General features: G+C 33.6%; 4 protein-coding genes across 4 annotated transcripts; 3 read left to right on the top strand and 1 right to left on the bottom strand.

The window, feature by feature from the left end:
* Positions 1-5,820: 5,820 nt before the first annotated feature.
* Positions 5,821-11,504, top strand: LOC140987771 (mitogen-activated protein kinase 20-like). The gene is made up of 10 exons (XM_073456427.1): positions 5,821-6,301; positions 7,588-7,996; positions 8,311-8,438; positions 8,532-8,591; positions 9,058-9,207; positions 9,315-9,470; positions 10,009-10,220; positions 10,305-10,406; positions 10,695-10,837; positions 10,943-11,504. The coding sequence occupies exons 1-10, from the start codon at positions 6,278-6,280 to the stop codon at positions 11,404-11,406; spliced, it is 1,848 nt and encodes a 615-aa protein (XP_073312528.1). The 5' UTR covers positions 5,821-6,277; the 3' UTR covers positions 11,407-11,504.
* A 2,912-nt stretch (positions 11,505-14,416) lies between these two features.
* LOC140987861 (peroxisomal and mitochondrial division factor 2-like) lies at positions 14,417-15,815 on the top strand. The gene is made up of 2 exons (XM_073456571.1): positions 14,417-14,598; positions 14,775-15,815. Exon 2 carries the CDS (start codon positions 14,784-14,786, stop codon positions 15,672-15,674), a length of 891 nt encoding a protein of 296 aa, XP_073312672.1. The 5' UTR covers positions 14,417-14,598; positions 14,775-14,783; the 3' UTR covers positions 15,675-15,815.
* Positions 15,816-18,119: 2,304 nt separating this feature from the next.
* LOC140987863 (xyloglucan endotransglucosylase/hydrolase protein 24-like) lies at positions 18,120-19,330 on the bottom strand. The gene is made up of 3 exons (XM_073456572.1): positions 19,015-19,330; positions 18,728-18,921; positions 18,120-18,639 (listed from the first exon to the last, which is right to left on the bottom strand). The coding sequence occupies exons 1-3, from the start codon at positions 19,282-19,284 to the stop codon at positions 18,408-18,410; spliced, it is 696 nt and encodes a 231-aa protein (XP_073312673.1). The 5' UTR covers positions 19,285-19,330; the 3' UTR covers positions 18,120-18,407.
* A 3,695-nt stretch (positions 19,331-23,025) lies between these two features.
* Positions 23,026-24,434, top strand: LOC140988486 (beta-D-glucosyl crocetin beta-1,6-glucosyltransferase-like). The gene has a single exon (XM_073457495.1). It carries the CDS (start codon positions 23,026-23,028, stop codon positions 24,388-24,390), a length of 1,365 nt encoding a protein of 454 aa, XP_073313596.1. The 3' UTR covers positions 24,391-24,434.
* The last annotated feature ends 2,018 nt before the right edge of the window (positions 24,435-26,452 follow it).

Genomic DNA, 26,452 nt, shown 5'->3' with positions numbered 1-26,452 from the left:
CTGGTCAAATGTTAATCCTTGCATCGTCAATATATATGTCAAATTCTATAAAAAAAAAAAAAAACATGAGAAATTCCTCGTGTAACGTAAACTAAACCAATGTGATTTGTGAGCAACGACAAACGGGTGTTTATTTATGAAAATTGACTTGATATTGCAAAAGATTTAGTCCGAAATTAAGAAGGAAAAGCAATCATTCATGTGTCTATAATATGTTGATCATGGTTTGGATTTTGGACTTTCATTTGATGTCAAAATAAGTTATTTAGCTATCTTCTTTCTCCACGTGATTTTAGAGTGAGGAGCAAATTTTGAGAAAGATTCGATGAAATATATTTGTTTGAGATTTTTATATATAAAAAAAAATTTGATTCAGCATTTTAAGTTTTATTAATTCCATATTGGATTAAAAGTTTTAAGATGATAAATAAATCAGAAAATTAGGAAAGACGTTTATCTATCAGCACCGTTAGCTGTTCAACAAAGTTCCCTTGCCGCTAGACAGAGCATACCGGTGTTTAACGAGACCTAAGTTGAAAAGTTAAAAAAAAAAAATTTGTCATTTTGTTGTGGTAAATAACTGTAAAATTCAATTAACAGATAAAATAAATAATACTTAAATATATCATAAATAATATATTTCATCATTAAAAAATCGATAAAATATTTGAAATAATTATGCAAATAATACTCATCTAACTGTTTTACGATTATAAATATTTATCAAATTTGTATAATCCAATTTTTATACAATTTATTTCTCAATCAACAATTATAACAATAATAATAAAAAAAAAGATTGTTTAGATTATGCAAGTCCCATTGCCACATAATATTACTAGAGTACTAAAACATAATATCATTTTCGTTGTAGCAAATTTTGATATATAAAACTTTCAAATTAATAACCTTTCAACGTCCAAAGAAAACCATACTAGAAAAACACTATATACAAATTAAGAGACTTAAATATAAATACAACACAAAAGTACGTAAATCAAGTTTTAAAAAATCACTTAAATGGTTAAATATACAAAAATAAGTAGATGCATCATGAACAATACCATAAAATAAAAAAAATTACACAAATGATATAGATAAATATTGGGAAGTATGTGACTTAGGAACAATAATTTAAACAACTGTTGAACAAATCTATAGCTGAAACTTTGAACATTTTTTTAAAAAAAAAAAATGTATTGTGATATTTGAGAAGATCTTTGTTTTGGGTGTACTTCGTGCTACATATATATGATTTGAGCTTGACAATAGTTTAAGCTAAAAAAAATAATTATATCATCATTATCTTTCAGTTCGTTATAATATTTTTTATAATTTTATCATGTCACGAATATATCGATATTTTAAAGTGTCATAATTTCTGTTCGAATATATCAATTTTTTTTACTAACAAAAAGACAAAAGAAAATTAAATTAGAGATCGATCAACATATATATACAATCAGCTTGCACAAATTTACTTTTAATATTGAGTGGATGGCTTGCTTTTCGCGAACACTTGAACTCCAACGATTTTTTTAACCTGAACAAATAAGTGTATTATTATTGTTGTTTCAATCAATTATTCATATGCTTCACTATGTAAGTTGAGAGTGGCATTTGACCTTTTGGTTCTTTTTGTAGATTTTGCTTTAGACTAATCTAGAGGAGGCAAACAAAGGCATATATATATATATATATACACTAGTTTCTCACCCGTGCGATGCACGGTCATTTATTTTTTCTAATTAATTATTAAAATTAGTAAATATGATAATCTGTTTCACTTTCTCCATAACGTGACTGTTTATCAAACTGAAATGTCTATTGTTTTCATATACATAAAGATCTTAACAATGAAACACTGAATAAAAGAGTTATTTTTGTATTTCGGCTGAAAAATAATATCACACTTGTATTAGACAATGAATGACATAATGTGTTTATCAGTTATATCATATACACATATAAATTTATGTAATACATAACAATAACTGTAATAAAAATAATGGGGTTTTAATTTCAATAAGATGTCATATTCTAATTTGAAATTTGAAAAGTCATCGAATTGGCATGATACAATAACATATTCATTATAGATTGGTACAATAACATATAAATTATATATTCATTATTAAACATTCAATATGTTAAACGGATACTTACATTATACATAATTTTCTCATTCAGCAAATTCATTTTAGGGGATTTTACTAAATTGACACGAGATGTTAGTTTATATAATTAAAGATTAAAATTATTAAGAATGCACATTTGAAAAAATAAGTAAAATTAAAATAGTACTAATAAACCAAATGGATTATAGATCATACAATTGGAAAACAAAATAAATTACAAATTTTGAAAAACTTCCTTAAATACAATATTTGTGGTTGATTTTTTCGGGTTGCTATCACTATCACATATAAAAAAGGATGAATAATGCTTTAAAAAACATGTTTTAAAGCATTCATATTTCGGCATGAAGATTAAAAAATCCGAGTATGTATCTGTACACGCCATGAGTTTCGACGTGAAGATTAAACACTCGAAAAATATGAAAAAAAATTTAGGTCTAAAATTACATGTCCATCAATAGATCTATTATTTCGAAATAATACAAAGAATCAAAAACATTCTTCATGAGTCAAAAAAACCGAAAAACAAAAGCACAAAAACCATGATTTTCGGTGCAAAACAAAAACTAAGAAGAAAGAAACGAAAATATTTTGGTTTGAGATAAGATATTCAAAGAAATAATGGGATACCAAAAGTCACCCCTTTGACTGTTTATTTTATGTGAAATGTGTGTGGAAAAAATGAAAGCACGTCTAGAAACATCCACATATATATAGACTCGATATAGGGTTTCTTTAGTTGGGTTGGGCTATTTTAATGTTTATTTAGTTGGGTTGGGCTACTTCAATATTTATTTTGTTGGGTTGTTTATTTGTTGTTTTCAAAATTGTGAGAAAATTTAATGGGCTATTTCAATACAATGACACTTGTGTATAATATAAGTTTATTATAAGATGTAATTGTACCAGGCAATGCATTCGTGTCTTCAAAATTTTGAGGAAAATAAATGGGCTATTTCATAAAAAAAAATGGGTTGATTTTAAATTTTATTTTATTTTTTAGGTCTAATATATTTAATTCAGTGATAGTATCAGTATGAGTAAGTGTTTTCTTCTTTAGTACTAAATTGATATGCATTAGTGTTGGTTTAGAGATATCATATATATATATATATCCTTTACATTTGCAAATTTCCATTCTAAGCTTTGATTTATAAATATCTATCTCATATTATCGATAGTTATCAATTATCATCTCATCCTACGAAATAAAAAAATAGGTAAGTGTGAGTATTTGATTGCATATCCTTTTTCAAAATCACCAGGTTTGCTACTCCTGCGGGCACCGAGGTTCATTTAATACTACCCTAGCTGATTTTAAATAATTATTGAAATTGTGTCCAAAATAATTACGTTTTTTTTTATTTTAAATAATTATTGAAATTGTGTCCAAAATAATTACGTTTTTTTTTTACAAATAAAGGTTTCACTTATAGAAAATAGATTCATGTAATTACTAATTATGTTTTCCAATTCTTAAACATCCACAAAAACTAGATCGTATCATATGTCAATGTTGTAAAACATATTTATTATTCGAACATATTTTTTTATGATTAAAAGTAATATTTTGAATAGATATTTTGTAATTCATTTTTGCCTATCAATAACTCCCGATAGCCAAACGAGTTTCAAACGAGTTTTTTTTTTTTTTAAAAAAATAGTTTGGCCGCAGTCCTTGCAAGCGAAGAAATGAGAAGATAAATGAAAGGGACAACTTATCTGCCTTTTTCGACAGGTAAAGTTTCATTTCCATATTTTATTCAATAAATATTAAACTGTGACAATAAATGCTCTCCTACACAATGGTCATCTAAGTGGAATATATCATTTTCCTTATTTTAAAAATAACGAAAGTTGTCTTCTATGGCAACTTTGTCTGTGTCTACCTTTTGATTTAATCTCCTCAATTATCCCATCCTAAAATGGGGAATTTTCGCCATATTCTTATATTAATATCCTAAGTTTATCATTAATTTCAGTTTGTTATATCATTGTTTTCATATGAGAGTTGCAAGGTCAATAAGGTAAACAAAAACAAATTTTTTGTTGCTTCGTATGTCTCTAAGTGGTCGCAATGTTTTAATGATTTTGTGTTTAATATTTTCTTGTTAAAATCGAAATAAATATTTTTTCCTAGTCTTAAAATTATGTTTTTGTAACTCGAATGGACTCAATTCATAAGAAAATCAATCCAATTGAATTAGTTATTATACAAAATAATTTAAATTAATAAACTAACTAAATTTGATTTATCAATTGAGTCGAACATATATTTTTTTTTGTTCACCCCACAAAACGCATGACCCACCCTCCTTCCGCCGTCCGAAAATAGTGGTCAAAATAAGCACTAATAATAATAATAAAATATAAAATATATAACCTCCCTTTCACGCCGAACCATTGAATTAATTTAATATAATATTTTCTGACCATTTTAATATATATATACACCCACTATAGAAAGGGAAAAGTATGCAAAATCCAACCGACTGTTTTCAAAAGTTTGGAGTAATGTGTTAAAGTATACAAGACGCCAAAAATATAAAACATGTGCTTATGCGGCCCACAGTGATGTCTAAGTCCAAATATATTATTTTTCAAAAGTTTGTTTGTTTGTTTTTTTTATTATAATAGACAAGAATTAGAAATATCTTAAGGTCAATAAACATCAGTCAAGTTATTACATTGGATTCTTTGGTAAAACCGATCACTGAATATGGACACATATATAAAAAAGAAACTAGAAGTTATGAATCAATTTTATGAAATAGATATTTTATTTAGATTATATATAAAAAATATTTTTTTTATGTTATTGTAAATATAAATATAATCGTCTCACAAGAGACCTATTATCGAATTTTTCTCTTTCAATCAACCTATTTAATTAGGTGAGACCAGAAAAAATTACACGGATTTGCAAGCTTTGACATTATCAATTCGTATGTTATGAAAATGTGCACATTTTCATATCAAGTTTTGTCTCTTAACTCTTACCTATGGAGATATAATAAAAACAAATAATGTAACTAAGTCTCAAATTAGTATCAAATTTGTATTTTTTTCAAGTTTTGTCTCTTAACTCTTACCTATGGAGATATAATAAAAACAAATAACGTAACTAAGTCTCAAATTAGTATCAAATTTGTAATTTTTTTTAAATAAAATACTTGGGAGACATAAAATGTATGTAACATGTTGAAACTCAACTCATATTCTCCGATTGTAGAAATATAATTTTAATATTTCTATAAATTTAAATTGTGGTTTTTCGCTGTATGGATTATCTACATGCGAATAATTAGCCAAATCACTAATTATAATTTTGCTACGGTTACATTGTAAATATAATTTTTTAATAAAATGAACTATTCACTTTCTTAAAAAATAGTTGATTGTGTTTATTTTACAAATTTTCTCTGTTTATGAACGAACAAAAGGAAAACATGTTAAATAGAAAGAGACCTTTACGTTTCGAGAAAGAGAAATCATTTAGAATATATTTAGACATAAAAATTATAGAGAAAAACAATTTAGCTTTAAAAACAAATTGTTTTTATATCAATATAATGATGATGGTATGAATTTGATTTGATTAAAATTTCAAATAAATTGAAAATTAAAAACATTAATTAATTTAGAAAAAGCGCAAATACTAACTGTGTTTTATCTCATCTCAACACTAGGTACATAAATGTGTACAGTTTGTCGCCCCACCTTTTCTCTCTGTCGACTCTGTGTCGGTGACAGATCTCAACAGCCCACACCCCTCCAGCTGTAAGCGGTTCCTTTAGATCCACACATTCCCACGCTCTCGTATACTTGCATTTAGTATTTGCATAAGAGGGTGATTTTTTTGTTGAGGAAATTGGTGGTGGGTTTTGATGTTCTGCGATTGTTGCTGAGGAAGAAGAGTTGCGGTGCATGAAGGATCGGTTTCTCTTTGATTTTAATAGTAATTCGAAGTGTAAGAGGTGGGATTCCTCCTTTGCGATCAGAAGCGGCGGTCGATGGGGATAATGTGGTTGAATTGCTTTTCATAATCTTGCTGGGAAAGAAAATTGAAGTTATTCTGGTTTTTTTTGGAGTCGAGGGTTACTGCGGACATTATTTGAGGGTTTTGAATTTCCTCGACAATGCAGGCGGATCACCGGAAGAAAGTGAGAGATTTGGTCGAGATTTTTTTTATTGATTTTGAGAGAGATCGAGTGAAAGAAATACTATTGATTTTTACTTCCGTGTTCTATATATGTGTTTTCTGAAAACGAGTTGCTCTAGTCTTCGCGATTTGACTGTGCTTGTTTTCCTAATATCCTTTTGATAGAACTGTTTTTCCCTATTACTGCCAGTTACAAATTGAGCTGGCGTGATTTTAGAAACTCAAATAGATTGGGACCGTGTGCTGCATTTTGTAGGCTGATTGTGGCCAATTGAATTTGTGGGATTTGGTTAATGATTGAGTAAAATTTTATTTAATTGAGATATTCTGTATATATTTCACGCGGATGTTCTGCATTTGAATGTTTAAAGAAATGAATGCTTTTTATTGTCTCTCGCCTTCTCACGTCCTATTAATTCTTGTTCTCAATGGCTTGATTATGTGAAGTACTTTTTTTTCCTCTTCATTTTATTGGCGTCTAATCCTGTTGCAAAATTGGGTAATCATCTGCCAATTCTTCGTTCTATTCTTCTTTGGATCCTTAGTTATTGTATTCACTCTCCTTTGATTCATTTTCTCTGGTTGCAATTTATAGTCTTTGTTAATCAGATTATGACATCTTAAAGTTTTGCACTTGTTAACGTCATTAATGGTGAGTTTCGATTAACTCTGAGTTCTGGGTTAAACTAAAATTGGCTTTTAGATATCCCGTCTAGCAGCTCCTGTTTCAAGATTTGTTTATCTTGGAGTAGTGCGTCTCTTTTTAAGTCCTTATCCTGATTTTGATCTTCAAAGTTAGGAAATATTAAGTTTTTAGGGGCTAAAGTAATTTATACAATGATGTCAATATATTTAGTGTTTTTGGTTTAAAGGAGAAAATATGCATTTGGTTCCATTAGAGTACTCCCTCTTGTTAATCGAAATTGGTGGCTATATCCGTTGGAATTCCAACTGGCCAGTTTGAATTTTTTCCATCTGTCAGGGAACCGGGGTGTTAGTGGAATTTTGTTCTTCAAAGAAAAATGTGCTCCATTAATTACCTTTTTTTGCATGCTCTATATGCATGTTTTTAAATAATTTTCTTGTTAGATGCCGATTCTTAGGCATGTGATTTGGTGACACTTCGTTCTGCTTCTCTAGGAAAATCATATGTAATGGGAATGTTTAATGTATTAGATGTTAAAAAGTATTATCTTATATGTGTTTCAGCATTCAGCATGTGCTGTAAATTATGTCTGTGAATCTCTATATTCAGGGGACTAAAGTTTTTTCATGCTTGGTGCACAGACTTCGACAGAAATGGATTTCTTTTCAGAGTATGGTGATGCGAGCAGGTATAAAATTCAGGAAGTCGTCGGAAAAGGAAGTTATGGCGTTGTTTGCTCAGCGATTGACACCCATACTGGTGAAAAGGTGGCAATAAAGAAAATACATGACATTTTTGAGCACATTTCTGATGCTGCTCGAATTCTCCGAGAGATAAAGCTTCTCAGGCTTCTGCGACACCCAGACATCGTTGAAATCAAACATATCATGCTTCCACCTTCTAGAAGAGAATTCAAAGATATCTATGTTGTTTTTGAGCTGATGGAATCTGATCTACACCAGGTCATTAAGGCCAACGATGATTTGACTCGAGAACATTATCAGTTTTTCCTGTACCAATTGCTTCGTGCCCTTAAATATATTCATACAGGTGACTCCCACAGCTACTTTTCTTCTAATATCTTGTGTTCTGTTTCTTTTTTTCAGCTGTTGAAATGGAAAATAAATACGTCTGGCTGTCACTTCTGACAGTTGGAATTTCATATAATCATGAACTTATGTAATGATTAGAGTAACTGTAATATGGCATTCAGGTAATGCCTTAACTTTGACAATTGTCAAGGGAGATGGTTTAAATCGTGTTAAGAATGTTCTCAGCCTCATTAAAGGATTGGAAATTTAAGCTAGTTAGTTGATCATTATGAGTTTGGGAAAATATCTGATGATTGAAGTCTTTGGGTGCAGCTAATGTTTATCATCGTGATTTAAAGCCAAAGAATATTCTTGCAAATGCAAACTGTAAACTCAAAATATGTGATTTTGGATTGGCTAGAGTTGCTTTCAATGACACACCGACAATGATATTTTGGACGGTATGCCAATCAAAAGAATCTGTACCTTCATAATTATGTTCACTCACTATTACTCTTTGCCTGGTTCTTAGAGTTCAAGGTTGTGGCATGCAGGATTATGTAGCTACAAGATGGTATAGGGCTCCAGAATTGTGTGGTTCATTTTTCTCGAAGGTATAGTTCTGCATTTTCCTGGTTTTTTATTCCAATTGAAGTCTGGGGAAGTTCTCATCAATGACTATTTCGTGTAAAAAAGCTGTGTTACCCCATAATCCCATTCCATATCAATATGTAAAAGTTTCTCTCTTATTCATTATTTTAATTCAAATTACAGATCGTGATCCATGCCCATGTAAATCATTTCTCTAGCTTGTAGGAAACATGTCGATTCCCTTGAAAGGGCTTTAGATTGAATTTACGTGGATACACTGAGGTTGAAACAAGTTTATTTCATGTGAGTTGCATGGTTACTGATTCCCTTGTATTCCAATACTCGTACTATATCCCTTATTTGTTATCAGTTATGAAGATTGCCTAGTGTTTAGTGTAGGTTTATTCCTTATTGATGTTTTATAGCATCAAAACATGCCCTTGCTCAGTAACAAGGCTTGAGATATCCTTGTTTCTGGTTGCTTCTCAGTATACAGCAGCAATCGATATATGGAGTATTGGCTGCATTTTTGCTGAAGTTTTGACTGGGAAGCCACTTTTTCCTGGAAAAAATGTAGTTCACCAGCTGGATTTGATAACTGATCTTCTAGGCACACCTTCAAGGGATACCATTTCACGAGTAAGTATAAGTTAAACCCTTCTGTATGAATTGTAGTTACTGGTATTTGAAATTCTTTGGGCAATCTTACCTGCTCATGATATTTGAATTCTTGTGTTTTTGTGAAGGTGCGAAATGAAAAGGCTAGAAGATATCTCACAAGCATGAGAAAGAAGCAACCTGTCCCATTTGCTCAGAAATTTCCAAATGCTGATCCTTCTGCCCTTCGACTCTTGGAGAGGCTGCTCGCTTTTGATCCTAAGGACCGTCCGACTGCTGAAGAGGTTTCATATGACCTAGTTTCTCCTAAAACTAGTTACCTATCTGGAGTCCTTTAAATTTAGGGCCCTGTTTGGGGACTTTAAAATCAAAAGTATACATACATCATTTACTTCACCGTGGTTAATCAGTTAGGAAGCAATGACATCTACGCAAAATTAGCTTCTCTAATCTTTTATGGTCTTGAATGCCTTTGAACACCAGATCAATGCTGCTTGTCTGAAACTACTTAGAAAATGTGATATCTTAGAATAGGCAGTAACTCTCTAAATAAAATTTCAATTTCTATAATTTTCCAAAACATATTCAAATCAAACCGAAATAAATGCGTTTTAAGCTGATAGCAACATGATAAAGTCTCTCGTTCTTCCAAGTCTGGATCCAGATGATGGTGATCTTTTTGAAGATAGCAGTTGGTGATCTTTCCCTTATGTGCATTATAGACATCAGGGATTTGATCTTTTGACTTTATGTTTTCTTTTGAAACTTGCTCTATTTTAATATCTGTGGTCATTTGTTATTTTAGTTTCTCTACCTGTTCAGACACTAGGTGATCCTTACTTTCGGGGATTGTCCAAAGTCGAGAGAGAACCATCCTGCCAACCAATTTCAAAGATGGAATTTGAATTTGAGAGGCGAAGGGTCACAAAGGAGCATGTTCGAGAGTTAATATTTAGGGAGATACTAGAGTACCATCCTCAGTTGCTGAAGGATTACATCAATGGTATTGGGAGAACTAATTTCCTCTATCCGAGGTGAAAACTCTTTCTTTATCATGTCTCTCAAGTCTCATCTTCACCATAAATATTGCTGATCTTGAAAGTTATGCCTCTTGGCAGTGCTGTTGATCAATTTAAAAAGCAATTTACTGCTTTAGAAGAAAATGCTGATAAAAGTGAACCAGTGATTCCGCTCGACAGAAAGCATGTTTCTCTTCCTAGGTATATGCAGAAGTCAGCCTGTTTTATTGTAGTGGATTTGTCTTTTAAAGTTGCTGTATGCTATGATGTTCTGCGTGTTTATTACCTTGACAAGATGCTAGTAAAAATTAGCATCTGGCTGCCTTCTATAAAATCTTGTCAAAATCATCTCACTTCATTCTTCCTGTTTTAGTTACACGACCCAATTGTGTCCTTTTTGTATTGCAGTATCTTTCTGTAATCATGTCTGATCTCTCAGGTGCCAGACCTGTTGTGCTGTCATGCATAAAACAATATTTGATGATGCAGGTCGACAATTGTACCCAATTCAGTGCTTCCTAATGAGCTGGCAACTATTGCAAATGCCAATGGTCAGCAGAACGGTGAAGAATCTTATGGGTTTCGTAACAGTTTATCGAGAAACTTACAACCGCCACAGATGATTGTACAAGGTAATTTTAGTCTTAAAATGTCAAGCCTTCCCCGTTCATTTGTTCTAGCTGGGTCGTCCTTGTCTATTCGAAATATGTTCACCGCTGGAATCTTTCCTTGCCCAGCAAAACCCGGGAATGTCCGTGGTCCAGTTGTGCCGTATGAGAATGGAAATGTTATCAAAGATGCTTACGATCCTAGAAATCTTGTTGGAAATGCAGCCCTTTCAGCCCAATCATCTCCCTCGACTTACTATTATCATAGAAATTCGCCCGGACAAGCAGAAAGACTGGTAGCTGAGACACATAGAGACTTATCTTCGCTTTCTAAACAGATACAAAACTGTGGCATGGCTGCTAAATTAGCTCCTGATATAGCTATAAACATCGATTCCAACAATTCATATTATAGTCCACGAGCTGGAGTGACCAAGGTTGACCACAATCATGTTCCCGACAGTGTCACCATCGACACAAATCTACTGCAAGCAAAAGCTCACTACAGTGGACTCGGCATTGCTGCAGCTACAAATGCAGCTGCCCATAGAAAAATCGGCAGCGTTCAATACGGCATGGCAAGTATGTACTAGAGAATGGTTTGAAGGTAATGGAGTGAATGATGGAAATTCGAACGGATGATGGATTCGGACCTATACTCCTTCGCTGGGAGGCTTGAATACATTGTAATCATTGGTGGTGTACAGAAGGGGAAGATACGTCTCTTTTAGTTGTGAAAATTTTACGCTTTATGAATAATAAGATGGCAACAAGTTTACGGTTCAAATTCTGTTGCTCTTTTATTGGGAAAAGGTGGAATAATTTGTTTTAGATGATCAAAGAATTTTTTACAAAGAAGGCAAGTTATATTTTTAGATTGCAGCCAATAAAATTTTCTTCTAGGGGAAGCGCATGGTATATACCTTTGAAAATGTAATTTCCTTGTATGTGGAGACGTAAGTTAGAGAAACACTTGACGTACATAATTGTAGATTCAGAATAAAAAATTTAACTTGACACGAAGTAATTAAGCAGGTTTTAGGAAAAATTAAATTCAATGAGCCACTTATGGAATAAGAGTGTTTAATAGTTATTGTCCAACAAACTAAGTTTGAAGTTAGCCCGAATAAGTTGGTAAAAACCATGTATATTTTAAGAAAAGATGTCATTTACATCAAATCAAGCTAGTCTCTAACTTTTCTGCTGCAATCTCAATCTATGTGCATGTGAACGCAATTAGAGAATTCATGGTGCCTATAACCGAATTAAATTTTGTCTTTTATTAGTGGCAACTGATCCAAGAAATTACGTATTACGAATACAAAAAAAAATAGGTAAAATAATAGCAGCAAAAATGTCGCGTGTGGCGGTAACAAAATGGGGGTAGAGTTAATATGCTAGGTGGTGTAATAAATTAACCCAAATTTTTCCTCTACAGCCGACTCCAGTCCCCTTCTTGGAAACACTATTTACTTGTCTTTGATATATACATATAATATAAATATANTATATATTAGTTTATACTAATTATACATATTAGATGCTGACATATGGACCAGTCTTTGAATTAATTATCTATAGTTTCAGACAAAAATATGCGTAAAAACCAAATATTTAGATCGACCGATCTCAATAGTTTTATGATCACCTGTGGCTTATGGGAATAAGCTGAGGTGTGGGGCTCAAAGAGACTACAGACATAAGAGGAGCACATGGGGAGGGAAGGTGTAGGGTTAATGTGATAACATGTACATGTGCTTTTAACCTTTTATATCCGCTTCCCGGCCCCTTCGTTCCCACGACTTTCTTCACATTTTCAGCATTATAAAATTTTAAGATTTGTCTTCACTTTCAATGTGAACAATGAGTCATGAGCGACCGTTGTAATTATTTTAACCAAATTCTAATTCATGCAGCGAAACTATACTATAAACAAATGTATTCGGAAACCATGGTAGGACCAGCTTCGTTGTCTTTGACACTTCTTCAGCAAATAATTTAAGTCCACCCCCTACATTTCCTAGTATCTCCATCCTCAATCTCTCTTTCTTTAATGAAGAATTCCAACACAAGTATTTGCTTCTCAGCACCCGAAACCAACGCTGCATTATCCGCAAAACCAAGGATGGCAGCAGCGCCCAACCGACCCTCCTCCTCCAGCACCACCGTATCCGGAGGCGTGAGAAGTAGTAGAAGAACCCATGTGAGGAAGATGATCTCAAGGGACGAAGAAGAATCCGCAGAAAAAGACGAGTTTGAGAAGAAGATTGTGGCGTTGAAGACAATAGTGCCAGGTGGTGAAACGCTAGCGGTCGAGAATCTGTTTGAAGAGACTGCTGATTATATACTGTCATTGCAGTATAGAGTGGAAGCTTTGAGGTTTCTTGTTGCCTTTGTTGAAAGCTCTGAAAGTAATAAACGGAAGCTTGGTGGTTGATACACTGCACACACATGCTTTTTCTTCAAGTTATTACATTATTTGTTTTTAAAAAATAATATAGCATCATGTAGATCTTGAGTTATGATTAAAAAAATGAAAAAAAAATCGTCTGTTTTCTGCTATTTCGATTCAGAGAAAGGCTAGCTATGGGATCGATCGATAAAAAAACAAGTGCACATTTTCGATAATGTTTTTGGATAGCGTAACATGTATGCATGCTTCTGGCCGGCTGCTAGCTATGGTACTTCGCGAGTGCTCATGAAAAAATCGAGAGATTAAGTTAAAAATGATGGAATTTACATCAAAACAAAAGAAAACTTAATTAACCGATGCAAAACTTCACTTTATAACAATTTTTCTTCTGGGTCGAAGTATATTAGTGCTTTCGATTATATACTTGTGTTCGCATAAACATTGAGATCAAATTAAATACGGAAAATTGTATTTTTGGTTTGTTTGTTTATTTGCATTTTTTAGTAATTAGAGTTGTCAAATTTCATTTTTAGTAAGATATAATTGGTTTTTGGAAAATACTATATGTACAAATTGAGTTACAAAATTCATTTGAAATTACAAAATATTTCGTGCACTTTATTTAGATTTTTTCTCAAAAATGCATTAAGATAATTTTGTAATTTCAAATTCATTAATATGTAACTCAATTTTAATCATGTCTCTTTCAATTTTTTACAATCCTAGTTCTTTTTTGTACAATTGTCACAAATTGAAAGACACATGATTAAAACTTAAATTTGATAATATAGACGACTAAAATAAAAAAAATTACTAAATGAAATATATAATTTTTCCAATTAAATACACCGCAAGATATTCGATCCTTTTCAATTTTCCGAAACACAAATATTTAATATTTTGCAGAATTAATCCCCCAGAACCTGTTGTCACCTACTAACGGTCGTTGCTCTTATCACTATTTAATGTTTTTCCACACATTTTTTGCGTGTGACATAATTTTAGTTGAATAAATGTATATAGGCAGAATTCGCTGATCATTGGGCTTGAATTGGTTAAATCCATTGGTTTAAATGATGGACAATTGGATAATTGGATTTTGTTACTTAGTTTTTCAGGCCTAAACCAACGGGCTCAATTTAATAGCCCGGAATGATGAGGCCCATAATCTTTAGCACGTGCTACGAACATTTCTGAAAGGACCGTGGTGGTTTTGATTCGGCAAAACCTAATTGGCATTTCTGCAGAGTAAGGCTGGCCAAAATAGCGTAAACATTTCCTTCTATTTCTTCTTCGGAAATCCGATTTGAGTGAAAGTGTTGCCGTTGGGTTTGCTACCCTCTGTTTCGCTGTTGGGAATATTTTTGTCGAGGTACACTTTTATCATAAACTCAACTCAGGATGCTGTTTTTGTTTATTTATTTTGTGGTTTTAGGGTACAATCGTTGAGCGTTGTGATTTCATCGAATTTTTTGTTTCTTTTACTAAAATTGGAAATTATTTTCTTTTTTTCGACTCAATTTTTGATATTCTTTTTGTCTTGTTTAGGGATAAGAAATGGCAGACGAGATGATGATGAATGGGGAAATTTACGATGATCCGGAATTGGAAATTACTGGGGATGATGCGTCGGAAACTTCAGGACTCAATCAGAAGGTCGATGACCTTAAGCAAGAAAACGATGAAATTGCACGGAAAAACAGGGAATATAAGCAGAGGATTGAAGAGTTGAAGGACTCTGTCAATGTGTTAAGAGATGGCAATGTGGAGCTAAAAAATAAGGTTGATGAAGCAGAGTCAGAAAATAAGGCTTTAGGAGCAGTGGCAGCTAGAGCTGCAGAGCTGGAAGCTGAGGTTGCAAGGCTGCAGCATGATTTGGTTTCTACCATGAGCGATTTGCAGGATTCCACTCTCGAGTTATCGGATTTGAAGAGGGGTTTGATGGGGATGAAAGATGGGGAGAAGGAAAAGGATGTTAAGTTGGAGACCTTGCAGAAAGAGAGGAACTTGCTGGTGTCCAAAGTTGAGAATTTGGAAGGAGTGGAAAGCAGTATTAGGGATGAGTTGGAGAGAAAAGGAAAGTATATCTTGGATTTGAGGAAGAAAGTCGACGACTTGGAGTCGGCTGTGGGAAGAATGAAGACTTTGGAGACGTTGAAGAATGATCTGGAGAAGACAGTTGAGAAAATGAAGGTGGAAATAGCTGATCTAGAGAGTAGAGTGGATGAAAAAGAAGAGGTGATTAACGAGTTCATAATGAGGGAAAGAGCAGTTCTGGATGATGTTTATGGTGTTATTAATGGAAACGCTGCAATTGGGGTTGGAAGGAAGGGAGTAATTGGTAATTTGAAGCAAAAGGATTGGGTGGTGATGGCAGGGTCAACCTTTGCTGCTGTAACTGTGATGGGGGTCGCCTGTTACATGCAACATGCTGCCAGGAAACAATGATTCGCACATATAATTAACATTTCAAAATGGTAGAGGTTAGAAGGCTTTCTTTTCTAGCCGAATGGAGAAGATTCAATTTTGCTAGTCGTGCCTTATGGTTTGTTAACTTCGATTTCTTTAATAAGAAGTTTGGTTTTCTCAGTGACAGTTTTATATTTTTGAGAGCTATTTCTTGCGTGGATTGAATATATTGTAGAATAAGCTTCACTACAGCGGAACAAGTTTAACAGCATACATTACTAAGATTAATTTATGTTAAAGTAGTTTTGAGGCTCCTTTTCTTGAAGGTACTTTTTAGAACCGGATTCCACAAACCGCTCTAATATGGTTATTTTGAAAACGATACGTGTGCCATTCATATGCATACCTGAGTCATGATATGAAACATAACAGTGGAACATGGAGCCAAAACTATTGTCTTGTCAATCATCAAAGCTTCACGTTTTAATGTTAACAACATGACAAAATTAATCCATATATCGTGTGGTTAAAGTCCTTCAGAGATCCAAGACTTGGAGAACGAATCTTGTTCTGGCCGTGCCTTGGTATGTATTACCATACAGTAGCCATATTTTGACACGGATATCCCTATTTCTTCTTGCCTAAAAATTAGACTTATGTTAATTCATGCCATGGAACGAATTTTTAATCTTTGATTATGATTAGTTCTCAGTAATAATCAATGGTGATGACATTTTTCCACATTATTGTGCTTCACTTCTGGCAATAATGGTCAGTGACACGGATTCCTCTGTTCTTCAATATGCAAGCATTCTTTGGTTGGTACTCTGTAAAAATAGAGTATCTATAAAGACTCTGTCTTGCTAGCTAATTCATTTTGAATCATTACCGTTTCAGCTTGTATGCCCGTTACATTTTCCTGTAATTTCCTTCCCCCTTCTGTGCGGTCCAACCAAACAGCCCTTTGCTTATTAGCTCTTCTCATTTCTCAAACCAGTCATCCACGCAAGCCTTCAGCTCTCCCCCATGGCTTTGTATGGGGGTACACTTTTTTGCAACATGGGTTTTACTTCCAAGTTTTTTCCCTCAACAGTTATAGAAATTTTTATGTATTTGTTCTTGTCATTGATGGGTTTTAATGATATCTTGTTGGTTTGTTGGGAAACTGGATTTCGCATTTGCTTAGATGAAAGCCAATTTTTTTCCCGACATCCCTCTTTTTTTCTTGTTCCTTCCATGTCAAATCAAGTTTTTGCTATTTTTAGTTCATTTTCCGGTGATTAGAAACTTTGATTTAGTGACATTTTAGCCTTTTGAGAAAATTGATTTTTTTTCATGTCTATGTACCGACATTTTTTTATCATTTTTTTCTTGGGAAGAAATATTTGTACTTGAAAACTATGACTTAAACATGCTTTTAACCTATCCTGTTGGTCAAACTATGGATGTTTTGTAAATTTGTTTAATCTTGAATCTTTTATTGCAAATACATTTGATCAAACATTTCATTCCCCGCTTTAAAATTTATTCAGCATAACGTGCTATTTTTGTTTATATAAAAAAGATGTACAAGACAACAATCTTGAAGAATGAAGATAATCATTGGCGATACATCCATTAAAGATTAGAACTTTTGGAGTTTTTGTATTTTTTTTGGCAGTTCTCTGGGGTAGATTTGCTTTTTGCAATGTTGGATCAATTGAGGCTGTTTTTCATGTATCCTTTCAGGGTAATCAAAGGCAAAATCCCATTTTAGGCATCTGGTCAAAACTTTGAGGTTAATTATTCTATCCAAGTATTCGGGGATGACAAACTTTTACCGCTCCTTTAATTAGCATTATGACACAAATAATTTTTTAATTTATCATTGTTAAAAGATCGAAATACTTGGAAATCTCGAATACCAGTCTTCTCTTAGCATTATTCAACTTAGTCTTCTTTGTTTTATGCATCACTAACATCTCTATCTTCATGTGTATATTTATTGCAGTAGGCCTAAAGAATCTTTGTTTTGGTGTGCCCGTTAGACTGTAACTTCATGCACGGAATATCGAGAATCTAACTTTTGTTTCCATTGTTTGTAAATCTCATTTTCCGGGTCTTGAAATGGCTGGGGGATTCTTTGCTTCACTGATTCGCAGTCACTCAACGATGATTTATAAGTTAACAGGCTCATTATGAAGGATGTAGGTTGATAAATATGTCATCATTCTCGTAGGGAATGAAGCCATTGGTCCGCGTAGCATAATGAAACTACTGTAGCACATTGAAATTCGAATAGCCGTTGGATTGATTAAAAAAGTGCATTTTTTAGCTTTTCATTATCGTTCAATTCTTTTCCTTGTTTCATTTTGATATTTGGTTTTCGTATGTGAGTGATGTTAATGGCTCCTCTCGTTTCTTTATTTCCTTCCAAGTATGCCGTTTCTTGAAAAATTGCAGGAAAAAAATTAAAGGGATCTGGGCTGATAACGAGTGGCGGAATGAACTGGAAAAGTATAATATTCATCAATATACCTTTTATTTGGAAACTACATTTCCACAACACAACGCAACATTCAATGAAAGAATAAAGAATTCCTGTGAAGAGTAGATCGAATTACAGATGAAAAAAACAAGAATAAAACTTTAGAATCTTGAGCTCTTGCATTCAGCGGGGATTCCCTGAGGAAACCTCTTTATATCAGAGCAGTAATTGTAAATCATATACTTTTGTTGAACCCATCTCAATCTGTTTCTTCAATTTGCATCTAATGCCTGAGTTTGCAAAGCCTAGTTATTATTCAAAGAATCCCCAGGCTTTGAAGAAACAATGTTGAAATCCCGGTAAGTTGCCACAAAAGGAGCTTTAGTCCAATCCGTCTTGACTTGGCCACCTTGTGTTGCCCAGTCGTCTGCATTCCATAAGCTGCAGTATACTCTCATGGCTTGGTTTTTCGGGTATGGAGTCCCGATTGCTTCGTTATTGTTGAATACTCTGAGAGGAATATTGTCCACCAAGAATCTGAAATAAGAAAAATTATTAAGCCCCGTAAGAAATTCAAAAGCTTTGTTACCCAAATAAAAATTTCAACTAGTTTCATTGTACATACATTATGCGTTGGGAATTCCAAACGATAGAGTACGTGTGGAATGCCACCGTTGGATCGAACCAGAGGCGGAACTGCTGTTCTTTGTCTCCTTTCCCTTGTGCATAAACATTTGTGTGAATCGTGTATGGCTCTCCAGAAGAATTTCCCAAGAACTCGAAATCAATTTCGTCGTGTCCCGCACCCTGAGATGATAACTGTACAGTAGAAACATACATGAGTTAGATAGATTGAGCAAAATCTGGTAGTGAGTGAGAAAGGAATCGAATGACTACTAGTTCACGACTTACAAAGAATGTTGTGACGGTTCCGGCAGAATTTCCAGGAACAAGCTTGAGTTGTATATCAAACCGTCCCAACAAATACTCATTCCTGGACTGGAAGCCGGAGCCTGAATCCTGGTCCAGAGATAAAGTTAAGACACGCCCACCTTCAAGAATCTTGCCACGGCCTTGGCCCCATGAGATCTCAGCATCCCGGTAGAAATCAGCCGAAGCCGTGAAGAAAGAAGCAATGAAGATGGAAAGTATAAGAAGCATGGTTAAATTTGAGATTGCCATTTTGTGAAGCAGATAGAGAAGAGAAGAAGGTCGGAAAAGGTTGTGGTTTTTATGAAATGAATTAAGTTTGCATGGTGACTCTCATTTATATAGTAATATAGATAGTGGTGTGTGGCGCGGGGTTGGTGCTGGGGTCGGGGCCAGCTGTATATGAAAGCATCCGTGTTGAGCTGGATTGGAACGCGTCAAATATCTGCCATTTATTACCAAATAATAATGCCCATAAATTCCCAACTCCACGAAGCTGCATGGTTGGGCTCATTCCTGGTGGGCTGCAAATAAATCAACAAAGCCTTCTAATTGATAAAATTGCAAGGCTTTCTCCGGTTTAACACATTATTTTGCAAACCACGTCAACTAAATAAATCATATGCTTCATGCGATAGCCTCTACCGAGTAAGTGTGGCACGGAATATCGAACTCGTGGCTATCTGAACTCGCACTCATGCACAACTAATAGTTGGTTAGTTTGAGTTTGGTCTTTTCAATTCTACTTTTTCTTTATTCTGATCGCCAAATTGTACCTATTTTCTTACCCTAGCACCGTTTTATTCCGCACCCTTTTCTGCATTTAAATTTTAATGGGCTGGTCAAAGCCGTAAGTTGTTTCACTATATACGTTGTTTGTTAAGCCTCGGGATAAACATTAATTAACTTATGGATTTTTATTATTAGAAACTAGACAATACCCAAAACCCCTCTTTTTTCTCTATTGTTTCTCTCCATTTTAACCCAAAATTTATCAAATTAAAGAAATTTAGTACATTTTTAATCGTCTCCATCATTTCACAATTTGAATCAAACCATTCGACGGGGATATCATAACTACGCATTATTTCTGTTGTGGAAGACAACATCTAATAAGGACATCGGCCAGCCAATCCAAGTGGACAACCAATTCGGGTGATAACAAATCCTGGTGGAAAGTTCATCCGGGAGATCAACCAACCTGATTGTCAACTAACTCGAGTGCACAACCAATCAGGTGATCACAAACTAGATGGTCAGCCAATCAAGGGATCAACCGATGCGGATTGCCATCAAATTCAGGTGGGGTGTTGAATTTTGTTTGTCTTATGTCTTGATTCATGTTGCAACAAGTTCTGCAACATGTCACTTTCGAACTCATAGTATATTTATATTTTGACATTCTTGTGTATGATTGTCTCTCACATGCTTAGTGTTTTCCTAAACACCCACCTCACCACTTCTCTCCCTAGAAAAAGGCGAAGATCAATTGGAAGAAGATGAACAACACATGTTTTGAGGTTAGTGATCAAGTTCGAGATATGAAGTTTCAAGCATCGATTTTAGTTTTATGTTTTATTACGTTATAGCTTCAGCTTTTATTTTATACTTTGTAAAAACATTCCTGATTTATGTAACTATAAAAACATTCCCGATTTATGTAGTAGACTGATTTTTGGCTATTTTATGTACTACGTGACTTTTTGTTTTACGATTTTAAATTATTAAATAACGCTGATGACACGTATCGATTTCACAGCGTGACATTAAATAACACTCCTCTTCATAAACATGTGTCATTAACGACTATATCATCTTGAGAATTTTGAAAGTTTACCTATATAAAATAACGTTAAGCCAACATGAAATTTTACTTAAATGGAATAACAATAATCCATTGAAAATCAAATTTGGTGAGTATCTTAATTAATTTGTAAGGAAACTATATGTATTGGAAATTTCATATTTCTCGTTCGATTCAAAATTATATCCAAAATATAATATTTTAATAATAAATAATAATTAGTAACAAAGACGACAATATAGATAAGGCGAGTCCACTAAAACCCGTTACCTATCTTGGACCAAGTTCTAGACCCGTTGAATAGGTATAGACATGTCCCAAAACCCGTTTAATGTGCGGTCATGTTCAAAACGGCCATTACCATCCATAGCGCTATGTAATCAAATTTCAATATAGTTTGTGCGTAATTACTCGAATCCTTATTTTGAATGATTATCAATTAAGAAATGATTAAAAAATTAATTAAGAATTATTAAGGAATTCATTAATTTATAATCAACATGTTAGGATCCACCGAATTTAAAATGGACCATCCATTCTACGTCAGATTATATTATCACGAGAAATCCAACTAGACAAATGAAATTATAATATGTGGTAGATAAAATTGAGTTCAGATCTTCTGAACTAGTTCGGATGCATTATATACATGGAAGCAGATCAGATATTATACACTCAGACGCCTCTAGACTGAGCATGAGATTCTTGACTTGATCTTTGATATCCGAGAATATTGCATTTCATATGCATTATATAAGTTTGTATACTCGTACGTTCTCGTATAGAACGATTGTCGCTCACGTTCTTGTTTTCACCTTGGACACCCTCATTCCACGGGGAAGATCTTAGGTTGGACGGTTCAGACGGCCAGGACAGTGGCTAGAGAAGTTGTGTTTTCGGTGATGATCCAGTGAAGATTTTATTTGGTTTCTCGTACATGGTTATGATTTCGATTTGGTTGTATTAAGACTGAGATTATTGTTTTGTTTCGTTTGGGTTGTAAGATGATTAAGTTATTTGAATTTCACCGTTTAATAGTTGTTATCAAGTTTAATTATGCATATTTATTAGTCTGTATGTTTAGTAGTGGTTTGGGTAAGGCTACTACATTGTATCTTTTAATTTTTGTCAGTTTTCATCTTTTTCATCGGGACTGAAGCAGTAACATTGCATACGTTAGCATCACATTTGTGTCATATTAACTCAACGCCAAAAAATAAATAAAATTTCAAATAAACAAAAGATAATGAATTAAGACTGAAATTTGACAAAATAAATGACCAGTGATACAAAAGAAAATTATATAGGACCAAAAATGCAATTTCTCCTAAGTTTCAATATTAGAATATAATTATCAAATTATTTTTTCATATTTCCAAATGTTGGTACGTTTGTCAAAATATCAGAAGAAACTAGATTGAAAAAAAAAAACTCATATATTTTAGACACCAAATTTATTCAGTATTCCAATTTATTTATAATTAAGGCAAAAACTTGTGTGAGATGGTCTTACGGGTCATATTTTGTGAGACAGATCTCTTTTTTTGGTCATCCATGAAAAAATATTATTTTTTATGATAAGAGTATTACTTTTTTGTGAATATCGGTAAGATTGATCCATCTCACAGATAAAAATTCGTGAAACCATCTCACAAGAGACCTACTCTTACATTAATTGGCTTCACTACGAAGCTGGTCTGTTTACGTAACCAAATTTCAATTTTGTTCAGTTATTTTTACTTGTTTTGCTATTTATTCCTTTTCCGTGGGACATTAATTATTGCTGACAAAATTACATAAGCAGCAAAGATAACGAATTACAAATGGAATTAATTTGATCTCCAAAAAAACAAAACCGATGCTAAATTAATTTAATTGATTTATTACCTAAATTTACGTATACATGCTAGGCAAGCCAAGGATTATGTTTCCTTTTATGATACCAGAAAACTTCACGTACCATATGCATGTCGATAGGTCACTTCCAAATTTAACCATTATCCAAAACTAAAGAGGATGTTTCCTTACACGTCCATTTTGCAAAAGGAATGTAGAATATTGCAATAATTATTGTGGATTTTTCCTTATCCTACTTCCACAACCGTTATAAATCAACTGTCATATTCTTTAACCTCTGCAAATTCATACCAGGAAAACAGCCTAATTAAGCCTGAAGTTTTATTTGAGTCATGGGGTCTCTAATGAATGGCAATAAAACTCTTCGTGTCCTTATGTTTCCATGGCTTGCTCATGGACACATCTCTCCATACCTCGAGTTAGCCAAAAGGCTCGCTGCTAGAAACTTCATCGTCTACCTATGTTCTTCTCCTGCTAATCTGAGTTCCATAAAGAACAAGATTGGCCAAAAACTTGCTTCCAAGATTCAACTAGTTGAATTACATTTACCGGTTTTACCCGGTCTTCCTGTAAGTCACCACACCACAAATGGCCTCCCACCCCATCTTATGCCAACCCTCAAAAAAGCCTTGGAGATGTCTGCCCCGAAGTTTTCGCGTATTCTCAGAGCCATCAGGCCTGATTTGCTGATATACGATTTTCTTCAGCCATGGGCTCCGTTAGCTGCTGCAGCAATTAAAATACCTGCTGTTGAATTTATAACCAGCAGTGCTATTATGACTGCCTTCATGTTTCATTTTTTCAAGACACCGGATGTTGATTTTCCATTCCCTGCTATATTTTATCGTGACTACGAGGTAGTTCATCGCACAAAATTGTTGGAGTCATCGGAAGACGAGAAAGTGAAAGAGATAGCCTTTCAAGGGATTGAGAGGTCTAATGGGATTGTTCTGGTGAAGGGTTTTGAAGAATTTGAAGGAAGATACATTGACTATCTTTCTAAGTTGCTAGGCAAGAAAGTTGTTCCCGTTGGCTCTTTGGTTCCAGACCCTAGTCTTGAGACAGATGAATCATCAGAAGTCTTAGATTGGCTGGACCTAAAAGGTGAGAAATCCACTATTTTTGTTTCTTTTGGCAGTGAATATTTCTTGAAAAAAGAAGATATGAATGAACTTGCTCACGGTTTGGAGCTGAGCAAAATGAACTTTATATGGGTTGTGAGGTTCCCAAAAGGTCAGAAAATTGATCTTGAAGAATCCCTACCAAAAGGGTTTCTGGAGAGGGTTAGAGGTAGGGGTTTAGTAGTTGAGGGATGGGCTCCGCAGACCAAAATCTTGGGACATATGAATATTGGTGGATTTGTTAGCCACTGTGGATGCAGTTCCATAATAGAAGCCATGCATTTTGGTGTTCCAATCATAGCCATGCCGATGCACCTTGATCAACCGATCAATGCAAGGCTGATCGAAGAACTGGGCATTGGATCTGAAGTTATGAGAGATAAGTCTGGGAGGCTAGACCGGGCGACAGTGGCAGAGGTGATACAAAAAGTTGTGGTGGATAGGGCCGGAGACCCTATTCGGAAAAAGGCGGGAGACTTGAGCCAGAAGATGAGAAAGAAAGAGGACGCGGAAGTTGATGATGTTGTTCATGAATTTGTGAAACTTTGTTCCAAGGGCAAACGTATGTTTCATTGATCAAATCACCATGCATTGGTAATTTGGTTTGCTTTTGTTTATGAATGTCTGGTTTTTGTTTTTAGACATAAGACCGGGCAGGTTTAGGTTTATGTTTATGTTTATGTTTTTGTTTTTGTTTTGCATACATTGTAATTTGTATGCATGCACCTTTTGGATCACCGGCTAGTGTGACTTGTTAGGTCCACTCCGGATACATGCAACTCAATGCAAAACTTTGAAAAAATTTGCGTAATTAATTTGGTCGGAAAGATACTTATTAAGTGCATTTGATGTTCATGAGTATTAACAATATTTACGCATGTAATGTAATGCATATTTTAAATAGCTTTATTTTTTGTTTTATTTTTTATTTTTTTATTGATATGATTATGTGGTTTGATACGAGTATTTTTGAAAAAAAATTGATAAATCATTTTATAATCTATTGGATTATTTACTTATTTTACCGTATAGATATTTATATTGAATAATATAGTCATTATTGTTAGATTTTGGGTTAAAGTTAACAGATGGAGCTGGGATTTTTGTTCTCTCCAAATCTAATTTCTTATATTTTATCCCCAATTTATAATATATAATACAAATAACATAAACCGCATTCCCAAGTTATGATGCCATCCTCATATTGGCGACTATTCACTTTAAGAAATTATATTTTTTTAATACAAAAGAGTGGGAGATCAAGATAGAGTTTATATCATAAAGTCATGCATGTTTTATGATGGAAGAATTGTTGCAGTAGAAACATTCAAGAAGAAGATGAAAATCAATGACAAGAATTCGTAACTGGTGATTTTGATGGCTTAGCATCTTTTTAATCCTTCAAGTTCAGAAGTTAATTAATTATCCTCATTTCCGAATCGCAAAATTTCCATGGAAAAAAAAACACTCGACGTTGCACCAAAATTTCTCCAATTTTAATCTCACTTCTTCATGCGTTGGTCTCTAGGGCTAAGCTCGGTCTCACTTCTTTATGGGATGGTCTCTAGTGCTAAGCTGTCGTAGGGAAATAATGACGGTAGCAAGTAGAGAAATGGTGGAAGTCAGCAATTGATTGAAGGACTATTGTGAGACGGTTTCATATATCTTTATTTGTGAGACGGATCAACTCTACCCATATTTGCAATGAAAATTAATATTTTTCATGGATGACCCAAATAGAATATTTGTCTGACAAAATTGATTTGTGAGACCGTCTCACAAAGATTTTTGTGTATACATATAGCAACATGATCAATTACCGGATCAAACTTAAAACTATCTTTCTTTAAAAAACAAATCGGGCAAGTAAATATTACAAGAGCAAGAAGCTCGTTCCACAAAATTGGGAATGAGATTTTCTTTATTTTGGGAAAGTTAATTTATCCATCCCTCTCAAAATGTAAAAATAAAAATAAAAATCACATTTAATATAGCTGAGATTATGATAAATATTCTCTTATTGGATTATGATTTCATAATTCTGACCAAAATATTATTAGAGTATATAGATCGTCTGAGCAACTAATACCAATAAACTCTTTTCCTTACAAATAAATGATATATATATAGCAACAAAATCAACAATATAAAATTAAGCCAAAGTTAAAAGCTATATTATTTCCAAAACAACATCAATTATTAATTACAAGTGAAGATATTGAAGAATATAGTTGAGAACTGGTAGTTGGTCCAACGAAGAAATTTCTTTTCTTTCTAAATTTTAAGTTTCAAATCATTCACTGTCAAAAGCAGCCCTCACGACACGATAAAAACAAGTTGATTAATTTGTCAATGCTAATGTAAACGACCATTAATGAACCTAAAGTCAACATTTTATTTATATATTCGGAAAAAGACATCTTTAATAAATTATTATTATCTCATCTCTCTGGTTTTTGGAATTTTATCTATATAAAATGAATAACTTTAGCCAGCATGGAATTATACTTTCAACAGATTAATAGTAACCCTTTTAAAAATGAAATTCGGTGAGCTAAATCTTTAAATTTGTAAGGGAAACTATATTTGAAATCTTTATGTAATTTCTCGTTCAGGTCAATTACCAGTACTCGCCTAA

The sequence above is a fragment of the Primulina huaijiensis genome, chromosome 11 (assembly GCF_012295235.1).
Source record: "Primulina huaijiensis isolate GDHJ02 chromosome 11, ASM1229523v2, whole genome shotgun sequence".
NCBI lineage: Eukaryota > Viridiplantae > Streptophyta > Magnoliopsida > Lamiales > Gesneriaceae > Primulina > Primulina huaijiensis.
This window is presented reverse-complemented; position numbering and strand designations above follow the sequence as displayed.